Genomic DNA, 14,053 nt, shown 5'->3' with positions numbered 1-14,053 from the left:
ATTGATAATATGTAAACGCACTAGTAACTTGGTGTTATAAAACATATTATTGTGTGTAATTCGGTGAGTGAGTGCAAGCAAGCATTGTATCAAAGTTTATCCATTCCTTTTATCCAAAGTAGGATAAAAGCGATATCTTTGGGCCCCTCGATGATTTAGTGATGACAAACGTAAATGCTCGGCCGGGCTAGGGCTAATTTGATTTGTTCAATTAGTCAGTCGTCATAAATCGGAAATCGAGAAATAGTACAAAGAGAATGATTTGAAATCATGTCTCATACGATATCTAGAATGGAGGAATATATGATCCCTTATCTAAAGGACACGCGTATTTGATAGGATCAGAGTTGACAGCGGCTTTGGAAAGCTACGATTGCAGATCAGGATCTGAAGTCATACGCATAATAGTTATTAGACTTATCCAAGTGGGAGACTGTTGGATTAGTGTCTAAGTCCATAACTATTTTGGTATGTACTTGACCCGATGGTGCAAGGTCCTTTTGGGTTGCCTTCACCAAAGCAACTTGATAGGATGAATTATGGAGAGAAAGGATTAAATATGATTTATTAATATATTATGAGAATAATATATTAAAGGAGAAATCATATTGTTTAATTAATATTAGTCAATAATTAATTGGTAATTAGTTTTGTGACTAAAAGGGATTAATTAAACTTAAGGGACTGGAATTGTAATTATAAGATAATTGCAATTTGGGCCATGGATTGCCTTATATTTAAGGAGTGGACGAATTCTATGGGGAAACCCAAGAAGAAATCGTCCAAGGCCTTAAGGAAAGGGATCCATGGGTTGCTTAGGGCTTAAGCATCCAAATTAGGGTTTCCTTGTTAGATAACCCTAATAGCCTCCTATATATATATATATATATATATATATATATATATATATATATATATATATATATATATATATATATATATATATATATATATAGATCCCTTATGACCTAAAAACGTGGCTAAGACTTCTCCTAGGGTTTCACACGTTTTAGGGCAGCCTCTTTCACCTCTCCACTTCATCCTTTTGCTCTTGGTGTTTGTGAACCATTAGAGGAGTGACATTTGTGACTCTAAGCTTTCTAAAGTCAATACAAGGAGGAATTGGGATTGTTATTGCTATATAACAATCAAGGTATGATCTAAACACTAATTATATGTTATATTGGTTATCATATTGTAGATCTAGGGTTTATAGTCTTGGATAACTTGCATGTACAATAGAGAAACCTAGATCCAAGCATTAGGGTTTGTATGAGCACATAGGATGTTCTTAAGACCAAAACCCATCAGTAACATCTAGTGATGCACGAGCCTCCTCCGCTGTCAGCTGGAAAGATCGACTCCTCACAAATGGCGCCTCTACCTTTCCCTCGCGGCCATCAATGATCCTCTATGTCGTTGGAGCAGGGGTTGTAACTACTCCTCCGGCCAACCTTGGACAATCGGCCTGCTTGTGTCTCGTCTGATTGCAATGGAAGTAAATAAGACCTGATCACTAAGTACAGTCCCTGTAGAGTGACCAGTCTTTCCGTACTTGTAGCAACCAAAACCACCTGCCCTGCAAACGCCATCAAGCGTCTTGACACACTTACCATAGTGGCCCCGGCCCTGCTGGCCCTTTGACCGAGAATCAAAATCCTTGGGCTTCTTCGCTGAGCCCTATGACACCTGAGTCTGAACCGATTCCTTTTCCTCACAGTCTCCAAATCAATCTCCCATTCTTAGGCCCTCACTATCATATCCTCCAAGGTCCTATAGCTAGACACGCTCACAAACTCCTGAATCTCATCCTTCAGCATGTCATGATACCTTGCATTCTTCATCTCCTCGTCCGCAACATACTGCAGAATCAATAAATCCCTCTCACGGAACATGGCAGTGATCTCCGCCACAATTTCAGTAGTCTTGCGAAGGTCCTGAAACTTCCTTGCTAACTGCTGAATCTCATCACAAAATCCTCCCAAGACATCATCTTAAAAACGTTGCCTCCCAAAGCATGGTCTACCTCCTCCCACCAATCACAGACTCTGTCTTTCAAAATGTAGGATGCAAATCTGATCTTCGACACCTCAGGGCAAAAGCTAGTCCGGAAGGCGTTCCCGATGTACGCTAACCACCATCTACTAGCAATGGGGTCCTTCCTCCCAAAGAACTCAATAGACCCACATACAAGAAACTCTCAAAAAGTCAGAGAGTGTCCACCCACCATAGCCATAATCTTAGTATGAAATGTTCCTAGACGCTCATCCAACATCTCTACAATACTCTTGTTAATCATACCAAAGATCACATGAGTTTGCTCAAGAATATCACAAGTGATCTACGAAGAAATGAACTCTCACATCTTCTCGTCCAAGGGTTCGACTCCAGAGCCCAAACGCGATCCCTCACCAAGACCTAAACCACCTTGATTGACCACCATACTGAAAATAGACAATAAATCCATTAAAAAAAACACTCGAAGAATTTCCTCACTTAGCGAGTTTCTTAGTATCCCCGTGATTTCCCTTGTATTGAGTACAAATCCTATACTTTCAGTAGTACGGGACCAATACTACCTTCCACACCCATTCGTACTTTTATCAAGATCCGTCCTGAATCCCCTAAGTGACTACCTTACTTCAAATCATTCAAAAATCCTGCTAACAACGCATCCGACATGCTAACATACTTCCTAGGTCCTCCTAGGATCCTGTTCACAATTGTCTCTACTATCAACTATAGAAGAAATTTCCACTAATACCCTCTAACTGCTTTACGAATACAACTACATGCAACACGAACTAGATAATTCTTCGACTGCAATGTCTCACACTACAATGGTTGGACTCAAACAAGAGTTGCGCAATGGAGTAAACCTAACCTTCTAAAATTATCTAATCATTGGAACATGTAACCTAGCATATTCGCTTGATAGTTAATTTATACTAATAGATGTTCCTAAAACCACAAAGCAAGTAGCATTCAAGCATCGAGTTCTAACCAGTGCACTGCCTAATCAGGCCACTCTATCATATCATCTGTAATCCATTCTAGCATGTGGTTCTAGAGGATCATACAATAGCCATATAAATGCATCTCTCCTAGCATTCCATCATAAAATTCTGAGCAGATCCTTATCCCTAGTATAGGATGATATACACGTAGACACATACGGGAATAATAAACATTTATGGGTATTTTGGAAAATACTTACTTGAGCTCGACCGATTTCACGCATCACACCCCTTCTTTTATAAAAGCTTTTTGGAAAATCTTTTTCTTTTTATCAATTCCTCAGTTTGAGTTCAGACACACCCGAGAGTGTACCCAAATCCCTTAAACCAAGGCTCTAATACCAACTTGTAACGTCCCAAAAATACAAATTAAAATTTTTTATTTTTAAATCAACCAAAACCATCAACCATACATTTCAAAAACCATCAAAGTGTGACAATGTAGAAGATAGTTATCAAAGTACAAATAAAAATCATAAAATGTAGAACACTGGTGGATGTTGTGAGATCATGTCGGACCCTTCCCCTTCGAACTAGAAGTACCTGAAACCATAAACATAAATTGTAAGCACAACGCTTAATGAGTTCTCCAAAATACCACATATCATAAATACAATTGACATGGGCTACCCCCATGGTCTTTTCCTTGAAATGTCATGGGCTGCCCCATGGTCTAAAAGCCAGGTACCATGGGCTACCCCCATAGTCTTTCTTTGAAATGTCATGGGTTGCCCCCATGGTCTAACATGCAAGTGCCATGGGCTACCCCTATGGTCTTTCATGCAAATTCCATGAGCTACCCCCATCGTCTTTCATATAAATGTCATGGGCTACCCTATGCTCTTTCATAAAATGACACAGGATACCCCCATAGTCTTCTATGCAAGTATCACAAAGACAACTAGAACCATACATAGTATAGTTTGAAGACTCAGCTAAATCCGATGACAAAATAATCACACACTCGAGCTGTTGTGACAAAGGCTCCTCACATTGAACATATCCAAAACAAACCCTAGTTAATAATTTGGGTAATAACCCATAATCAAAGGCCTATTTCATATTCTATCTTATTAGGGTAAAAGTCCATTCTACCCTTTCCAAGCTAGACCTAACCAAACATGGCCCAAGGCCGGAAAATGGCCCAAGTACACTTCTAGGAGTACGCGATGCATAATCCTTCCTTACGCCATGCGTACTAAGTTTCCATAGAAAAGGAAATGGGGCATACCTAGTTATGCGTTGCGTCCTACATGTTTATGAACCCTCTATTGTCCAAAACCACTTTTAAGCTCTTAATACCTAAAGACTAAATGTCTAACTCATAGATCTTAATCTTAGGAAGGTCTTAAGTGATAAAGTCATCGACTTTAAGCTTTTGCATGGCTTAATAGAGCCCAAACCAAAACCTAAGTACATAACACTCTTTAATAGCCTTAAACTCTTGCATGAGTGAGAAATAGCAACAAAAATTTCATTTTTATGACACAAGATCCTCAGAAACAACATAAAATGACAAACTTGAGCTATGGTGTAGCTTTTTACTCATAACAACCAAAACCATGGGACCAAAAGCTTGCAAATCAAGGCTCTAACCTAGATATAATCATTTAACCATAAAGGTGAGAACTTTATACCTCCACAAGCTTGCAAAGGTGATGAAAGTTCTGGATCTTCAAGCTCTAAGCCCACCTATCCTCAATGGTGGACTTCTTATTCTTTCACAAGGCACCAAGAACACTCTAAAAGTCCAAAACAAGCTCTCAAGGATTAGGGTTTCGAAATGACAGAAAGAGTAAGTGGAGGATGATGATAAAGGGGGCCTCAAAGGCCATAAGGCCTTTAAATATGATCTTAACCATAAAAAAATTAGGGTTTGAGCTCAGCTTGAGTACGCCCTGTGTACTCCTTAAGTACGCCTCGCATACTACATGAATCTCGAATCCATCATTAATGACTTATGCCCAATGTACACTTGATGTACGCCCAGTGTAAGGACCATATTTTCAAAGATTATTTCTTTTGATCCAAGAATGGAAAATACCTGGAAAACAGGTGTTACAACTTATAAAAAAATGTCTAGCTCAATTAAGTTGGATATTGGGTTGTCTAATTCTGAGGTAACGGAGTGTAGTAGTCATATTTTTTTTGGAAAACCAAAAATGGTGGGTTTGTATCACAACCGGTTAGGTATGTTTGGTCATCTACTAGAGTAAGATGACAACACCTGATTATTCTAGACAATCTTATAAATTACATTGCTAGTGTAGACTTATAAACCATATATTTAGATGAAATGAGATACCATATTTATCAAATACTCTGATGGCTTGATTTGCGTTCATGTCTTAGATCAACCAAGGAATCTCCTAACCGTGTAGTCAAACCAATGTTTTAAAACGATTTCATTAGGTGATAATTTCTTCTAGATGATCATGGATTAGGATTTGTCGACTGGGATGGGTATGTATTGGTGTAGTATCTTATATATACTTAAGTTATATATATATATATATATATATATATATATATATATATATAGCTAAACTGAGAAAAGTATAAAATATTAAGTGGTGATGATTACATTTGCTTCCTCCATATATGCATTGGCGGATCTACATTAGATCCCGGGATGCCCCACAAAAAAATTTCAGTAGTATAAATTTTTCCGAAAAATTTCGTTTATGTTCCGGTCCTTAATATAAATATGTTTTGCGAAAAAATAACAAAAGCTTTAGTTGGTTTAGTTGGTTATGACAATAGGGTGTTTTTCTGGAGGTTGGAAGTTCTAATCTTGGCCTTAACATAGGTGCATTTTTTTGTTTACCGGTTTCTATCCTATATCACTTCAACTTCTTTCTTATTTCTTATAATTCTAAAATTGTTCTACATCGGCCATAACATGAAACATAGCACATAGCGCCTATACATCTGTTATAAAAGCAGCACAAACTTTTCAATTCTCAACAAGTTAAACATTCAAATGGGTTTGGGTTTAAACCCGAAACCAAGTTTGGAAAATTGAAAAACCAATAAACCGAATCCATTGGTTCGGGATACCCCTTTATTTTGATCCTGGTTCCGCCACTGCATATATGCTCGGTCACTGCATATATGGTTAATTATATGTACTTTGAGGATATTATATTGTGTGCTAGACAAAGGCAATTCACTACAAAGTGTAGGAACATCCAACAATAACGAGTTTATGATATTTCCTCGGATGTTTTTCGATAATGTGTAGAAACTGCCATCGCGTGCTAGACTGGAATTTTACAAAGCGTTTTGTAAGTCGTCCAACAACAATGCCGTTCCTAAAACCATGATTGCTAAAAGGCGAAATTGTTGTAGTGAATTGCCTTTCTCAGCACACAATATAATATCCTCTAATTACATATAATGAGCCATATATGGAGGAAGCAAATGTAATCATCATCACTTAATAATTTATACTTTTCTCAGTGTATATATATATATATATATATATATATATATATATATATATATATATATATATATATATATATATGATGTTATAGCTTGTTTAGAAAATGAGAGATTTTATAGATCGTTCTTTGGGCGTGGTCCTGCAAATGTGACCAACAACGCATATAAACACATTATGTGCTTCTTCTTTTGGTCTGTTTTTATTTGGTTGTTCATGTTTATGTTTTCTAGTAGTATGTTGCAACTTTATTTAAACACACCGCAAAAACATATTTTTCAATTAACTTCTTTCTACCAACTTTCACCCAAATTAAAACAGTAAAAGTTGTTCGATGTGAAGACTCTTATGGGTCACTCACCCTTTCCGTTGAAGAACATTTAATTAAGTGCATTCTTTTTATTGCATGTAATGCATTAGTTCCAATATTATCACCAAAAAAGTGATGGGTCCTTTTCTTCCAATTTGAATGAAATAAGAAGATAAAGAAATGTTAAAATTGACCCTTAATTAACTATAAAGACACTATGAATATTTCATGTTTAATAAAGAATTTACAGGGCAGGAAACTAGAGTCAGAACCTTAGTTTATTACACCAAAACTCTTGACATAATTAAAAAAAATCGAAAACCAAAATCTTATATATCTAGCTAGACATTAAATCTCCCAATAAAACCTCAAAAAACAAATAAAATTGGGATGTCATATTTAATAATAGCCAAACACGAGTGTCCCAACTCTCAATTTTTTTGCACATCTTTGAGTTTTTATGTGAAAATAAGATTAAGAAAGTAGCATTTCAAGATTTATGGAATGAGATTTGGTGGGAATGAATCAATAAAATTGTTCATCCAATTGTCATCATCTTCATCATAGAATCCTTCTTCTGTGCCTCCTTGACTCGTGCACTGATGCTCTATTGCTTTTTCAATTTCATCATTCCTGGCAAATCTTCCTCTTATACGAGGTCTGCTATCTGCCAATGTTTTCCTACATACATACTACATATATATATAACAGAAATAAATATTTATTATCAATTATAAAACCGGAAAGTAGAACACTAATTAACAAATGTACCTTTTGTTTTATTCATTTTATTAGTCTTTTTGTACTCTTCATGATAGAAAATAGATATAACCAATATATAAGCATAGTTTGTTTACCTTTATTTTCTTGGTGAAATTGCGTTGGGTTTTCTTATTTCTGTACCTCTCGATTCTTTCCTTTTTCTCATCTGGCGAATAACGACAGGCTTTGTTCATGCTTTCTATGATACTATTGCTTTCACTTGACAATGGACTTTCTGATCGGTGATAGTGATTTTGCACCATATTTGTTCCCTATATATATAAAAGTAACTAAGTTAATTCATAATACGTACAAGGTACACTATTATATATTTAAATAACAGAAAAACAGAAATGTTTAACTTGATGAATTTTGACATTAAAGATGATATTGGACACTTTTTTGTGTTTTCTTTTTGTCAAGTCCTCGTGATTGAGACTAAACATATGTGGTGCCATGGTGGGGTTAGCATTCTTTAGAACGCTGTAGGGGTCTATCTATAAGCACAAGTGAAACAGATGGTTGGAGATGACATATATTGAATAATATTATTTAGTTTAAAATTAACTATGAAACATAATCTATCATAAATTTCATGATATGTTTAATAGTTAATTAAATACTTGAAAATATGTCAATAAAAGTAACGTATTCTTATGTCAACAAATGTATACTTAAACGACTGTTGTATTCGCTTCAAAGAATCGACTTATTGAACATATATATAGTCATCATAAATTTCAGGTAATCTTAAACTTGTTCATGGTCGATTTAGTCTTTAAAATGGCAAAAAAATCAAAACTTTGTTTAATTATGTATATATATACAAGACAAAACCTGCAAATCTTCTGCGCTAAAAACCCTTCGCATGGTGATGGAACTGCTCCCCTCTGAGTCCATTAACTCAGTAGGGGACGAAACGAGTTGATTAAAGAAGCGGTTATTATGGAAGTGACTAGTAATCGAATGGCTACTACCACTCCTTTGTATTGCTATGCTCGGACTTGCAGTATAACTCGGAGAGTCATATCCTCCACTGCTTGTTGCATACACTGAGTCCAACTCGTATGGAGGAATGGCCAAAGGTGGTGGTGGTAGGAAGCAATCGGCAGTCGCATACGGCTGAGGTATCGGTGCCACTGGTCCTAGTCCTGCGAGAAATTCTGGTGGGAAGGTATATGAGTCATTGTTTTGATCACTGTGTCCGTACATGGCGTGTGGAGTGTTAAATCGTAGTTGAAAGTTGAAACGAAAGAGGAGTGTGTTTTGTGTTGTGTGTTGTGTATAGTAGTCTCAAAATAAGCCACATCTTTATATAAGCTCAAAGATGACGTTCGAATATGGTTATATGACGTCACTGATCGTTGACTTTCGTTCCAATTGACTCGAAGACATTTATGCCTACTTATTATCGAGCACTTGAATAATTGGATTGAAATGACTTATTTTCTCTTCAGAAAGTCTTCGTAAATTCCGTTGACTCTCTATTTAGTTTACTTTTATTATGTAGCTAGATTTATGTCTATTTTAAAAGAACTACGTGTGTAATTATGAATTGTAGACGAATTATATAAATGTTAAAAGTTATATATCAATCTGTTTCTGTGTGTTAAAAAAGGTAAATAGCTGAAGTGAAAACTATATAATGTTCAAAAAATCTCTAAAATGTGATGGGTGGACTTATTTTGACAAAAAATCTATAAAAGATTGGAATCTATATCGGAAAAAAGAAAGACTTGTTTCTATTTAGTTTATTTAAGAAGTATAATTAAAAAAAAAAAAGGTTCATAAAGCAAAACTATTTCAACACTAAGATCTAATAATAAAATATTTTGTTTTTTTTAAGAACTAGACGAGCAATTAATATTAATTTAAATTGTTACCATTTTAATTTTAATTTATTTGATGTAAAAAAAGAGAGAACAGAAAAGTATAACCGTGGGTTCTAATTTATTTAAAGAAATAAAAATAGTCAAAGAAGCCAAGAAGATGCCGTCCCTATGTAGAACAGTGGCGTTTTAAGGGGTGGGGATGGTCCAATTTAGTAGAGTAGAGTATACCATTTGTGCCAAAAATCTGCTGTGAAATACCATAATATTCTTGCATCCTCTTCCAACTTGCACTTTGACTAGACATCGAACCTACTAAGCTAGACCCATCCCCACCACTTACCTTATGTTTCATCTTATATGCAAGAGCTTTTAGAATGTTCGCTTTTCATCGTATATACATAGAGTATTTAAAATTTTCAATCATGATATATGTTATCATAATAAATTAGACGAAATTGCATAACCAGTTGAGTATATAAAATTTACAATCATGATATATGCTAAATAATAAACTAGTAAAAAAATTGCGGGCTTTGTCTCATATTAGTGTTTTTTTTTTCTAATTAGAGCATTGTACTTTGAAATATTTATTTTATTTGTATTTGCAATGCTCTTATATAGTACTACAAATATTTTATTTGATATCTATTACTATCATTGGTAATTAAATATGTGTTTTATATGAGAAAATAAGATTATATAGTAGAATATCGAAGGTGGGTGATCAAAAGAGGCAACTCCACAAACTAATATGGCAAAAACTTGAGGAGTCACATTCGGTAAATGTCAGGGACCAAAATTGGGAAACTTTTAAACCCTTTGTGGCTAGCAGTAGAGAATATCAAAGTTTGGGGACTAAAAGTGTCAACTTTATAAACTAATGTGGTAAAAAGTTAATGAGGGACCAAAAATGGTAAATTATTAAGACTTTTGTAATAAAACTTTATATATGTGTTGTTATTTGAAGGAAATAAGATCATATAGTAGAATATAAATGATGATGGTCGTGGTGGTGGTGGTGGTGATATAAGCCTACACCTTATGGTGGTCATATAAGCCTACATCTTATGCTACTAAATATAAATATATCGGACCACCTTCATATTACTTCGGTTAATTTCTACATATAATTGGGATAATATAATTACCTAGGTTGATTAAGGAAATAATACAGACATTATTCATGTCGAATTCATCCAAACATGCACCAAACTATGGAACCGATCAAAAGATGGTTGCATATATGCGAACCAAAAGAAAGTTAATTCTTAGATTGGTGTTGGCCTTCCACGACCGTAGAAAATGATTTTTTCCAACACTTTTGTTACACCTGAGCTTCATCTCCGATAACAAAGTACGTGTCGAGGTTTTTAGCAGTGGTATTTTGAGTTAGAGACCAACCAATGAGGGGTTTTTTGTGTGATGGTTGCCACCGATAGGGATTTTTCATTTTTAAAAGAGAAATTAATTCATCCATTCTTTTTATTAAACTTCTTCTGCAGGAAGAGAACAACCATTTGGACCATATTACCGTCATGAGCATCTCACGTGTAATAGGTTAACAGCTCAATTTAGACGTCATGTACACTCATGACCCACATTAAAACAATTATAAACCACATGTACCAAATCGATACAAATCGAAAACTTGGACCAAAATTATGATATTCGTAAAAGCACGGGGACTATTTTTGAAATTTAGTAAAAAATATAAGTACATTTTGTATATTGGTATTTTGTATATTGGTAAAAAGGTAAAACATAATGTTATTATTGATTAAAAATAATATATATTACTATAATGGATAAAAGTACTAATATATATATATATATATATATATATATATATATATATATATATATATATATATATATATATATATTTTAACTAATTATTGTGCGGATATCGTATGCTATGAGAATTACTAAAAGAATAAGTTGTTTAGCAATGCGAATACGTTCAACCTTACAAAAATATCGTCATTTTCATGCATTCTCGTTAATTATTATTTATTTAGGTTCTCACACATCGTTTTTCATTCATTTTCATTCTGACAGAATACGACCCAATAAACATTATGACAAACATTATGACATAAATGAGAATAATAATAATAAGTGTATAATAGTCTTATAGATTATTTAATTAGTGAGAATGTGTGTTGTAACACCCCAATTTTCAAATATCGATTAAATGAAAAATTGTCGTTCCAACATCTCCCAAGATCAATTATGAATTTACTTATAAACTAAACTACAGTGAAAGAAAAATAAAATAATATAAAGTCTTCAACCGAAGAGTTTCAGGTGTTACGTCTTCGCAGAATTCCTTTGTTTCCTTCTTGATTAATCCTCCTACTTGTCCTTTCCTCTGCCACTAGCTAAATAGTTTCCCGGGTTGCGCACATTTAAAGTTTCTAAATGCATAAGCCTAGGGTCTAGTGAGTTCGTATTGTACATACATGTTCATCACTTAAAAAAAATAGTTTTATCATATATATTTAATAATTCATATAACAAAACATATCACCCGACGACATAATTTAGGAAAACGATTAATTATCCAGAGAAAGAACCGAAGGTTCATTTCCCTTCTCTTTGAGACAACTCATCATCCATTTTACTCAAGTATTTTAAATATCCAAGGAAATGAGTATGATTCTTAATTCTCATCCCCGCCGATCACACATATCCGTCATGATCACGACGATTAAACAACCACCAGTTCCCACTAAACATGTCACCAAAAAAAACGCACAATAGATAAACAACTTAAAATAACATTTGCACACAACCATACTTATCGTAAAACATATTGTTAATAAATAATAAAAAAAACGCATATAACCCACATGATAAACATTTATATGCGAGCAACCACAGAACACGAAAAACTCACCTTGCAACCGATAAGTCCTAACCAAAACTTTGTTGCTAACCTGCAACCTATATTCCACCAACAAATTTTCCAAGTTTATAATCCTAGAAAACATCTTATAAGTTATTTTGGTTCAACTGTCTAGATGTCTTGTTCGGCCAACTAATAATTATTCATTTACATTATTAATTAAAAAGTTTGAAATATTTTGGTGTAAATATATATGTTTTCTTCTTTTTATCCTTACATTTCCAACATAAAGTTTATCCTTAAAAATCAATACTCATATAAAAATGAAATCAATAAAACATGGAGACTTATAGTTTTAAAGATAATAATAAAAGTAATAATAATGAAAGTTAGCAAACTATTAAAACTATAAGGAGCGTTCTTGTAACTTAAGTTTTTCAATACAAAGAAATAAAATGTTGAACTATTATCTAGAAATAATACCAACAGTTTATCAAAACTTTAAGGACTAGTTTTATAAATTCCAGTTCGTGTTTAGTAAAAAGATGTGAAAGAAGGCTATGATACTCCATTTTCTTAAATGCTACTCCCATCGAGGTGGCAATCTTTATTTCTTTTTATTTTCGTTTTTCTTTCTTCTAATTCAAATACTTATAAAACAAACAAATTCGAATATATCTTCCTCTTTACCCGTTTCTTTTTGTTTTTCTTTTCTGTCATTATTGAATTGCTAGAGCTCTATATGTTTTCCAAATTAAACCTAAATAATTATATAAAACCACCATTTATTTTCTCCACATTTACTAACATATAACAATAAACAATTTTCAGAAATCAATTCAAATCAGGTAAGCTTTTATTATCTAATATTTTATCATTTCAAATTTCCATCGATTAGATCAATGATTGGTCAAACTCAGACACTATGTAGAACCTAAACACGTAATAGAGAACCTATAAGACTAATTAAGGACCATATCAAGCTAAAATCAAAGAATCATACCTTAATTTTCTAGATAGCTCCGAAAACCTTCACGAACTTCAACCCCGATTTCTATTTTGTTTCTCTAACCTTTCTTGCAGTTTTTTTTTTGGTATTCCACTCTATTTCTCATGCCTTTTATAATTTTCAAGTTTGTAACCTTTCTAGTTAACCCAAAGTCCAAATTTATGACTCTAATCAAGTGATGGGTTTTGGAATTAAAATTCCATAATTTCTATATTTACTCCAAATTAATTCCTTAATCATAATTATAGTAATATATTTATACTATATATTTATATATTTATTTTAATTTGAGTTATCACAAACTTCACCCCTTCAAAAATTTTGTCCTCGGAATTTGAACTAAACAACATATTAAGGGTATTTGGTCTTCTTATCTCATACGTTTTCGCATGTCGCCTCTGACCCCTTTATGTTACTTTCACTGAGCTTTCATGAGTTGTATCTCCACATTCCTTAACTTATTGACCAGCTAATCCATTTCTCGTTGTAATCTCTTCCAAACCGATGACATGAAACTAAGGTTCTGTTCTGATCATAAATAGACAAGCGAACGATCTCATTAATAACTTTTCCTGCAAGTATATTTCACCCAATGACACAATTTAAAGGAACATTTTTTATATCCAGAGGAAGAACCAATGGCCCACTTCCCTTCCCACTTGGCACGACCTGTTCGTTGTGCTCAAGCATTTAAATATCCAAGGAAATGAGTAACTTCTCAAATCCTATCTCCAGTTGGTCTCAACACACCAATTATGTTCCCGACTATCATACACCCATGTCCCCGTTAAATGTGTTATCATACACAAGTTAAACAAATCTAAAAACTT

At 33.9% G+C, this 14,053-nt stretch overlaps 1 protein-coding gene across 1 annotated transcript; it reads right to left on the bottom strand.

Annotated features, from left to right (window-relative positions):
- Positions 1–6,972: 6,972 nt before the first annotated feature.
- Positions 6,973–8,840, bottom strand: LOC145073841 (CCT motif family protein). The gene is made up of 3 exons (XM_079020324.1): positions 8,372–8,840; positions 7,630–7,806; positions 6,973–7,464 (listed from the first exon to the last, which is right to left on the bottom strand). The coding sequence occupies exons 1-3, from the start codon at positions 8,744–8,746 to the stop codon at positions 7,270–7,272; spliced, it is 747 nt and encodes a 248-aa protein (XP_078876450.1). The 5' UTR covers positions 8,747–8,840; the 3' UTR covers positions 6,973–7,269.
- Positions 8,841–14,053: the final 5,213 nt, after the last annotated feature.

Source organism: Lactuca serriola, chromosome 9, assembly GCF_051521515.1.
Source record: "Lactuca serriola cultivar US96UC23 chromosome 9, Lser_US96UC23_V15, whole genome shotgun sequence".
Lineage (NCBI taxonomy): Eukaryota > Viridiplantae > Streptophyta > Magnoliopsida > Asterales > Asteraceae > Lactuca > Lactuca serriola.
The sequence above is the reverse complement of the archived record's forward strand: the minus strand, read 5'-3'. Positions and strand labels throughout refer to the sequence as shown.

Coding starts and splice junctions, on each gene's coding strand:
- LOC145073841 (XM_079020324.1), bottom strand. CDS start 8,746: ATGTACGGACACAGTGATCAAAACAATGACTCATATACCTTCCCACCA. Junction 7,807..8,371: donor TTAGCGCAGAAGATTTGCAG/GTTTTGTCTTGT, acceptor TTATATATATAG/GGAACAAATATGGTGCAAAA. Junction 7,465..7,629: donor ATTTCACCAAGAAAATAAAG/GTAAACAAACTA, acceptor ATATATATGTAG/TATGTATGTAGGAAAACATT.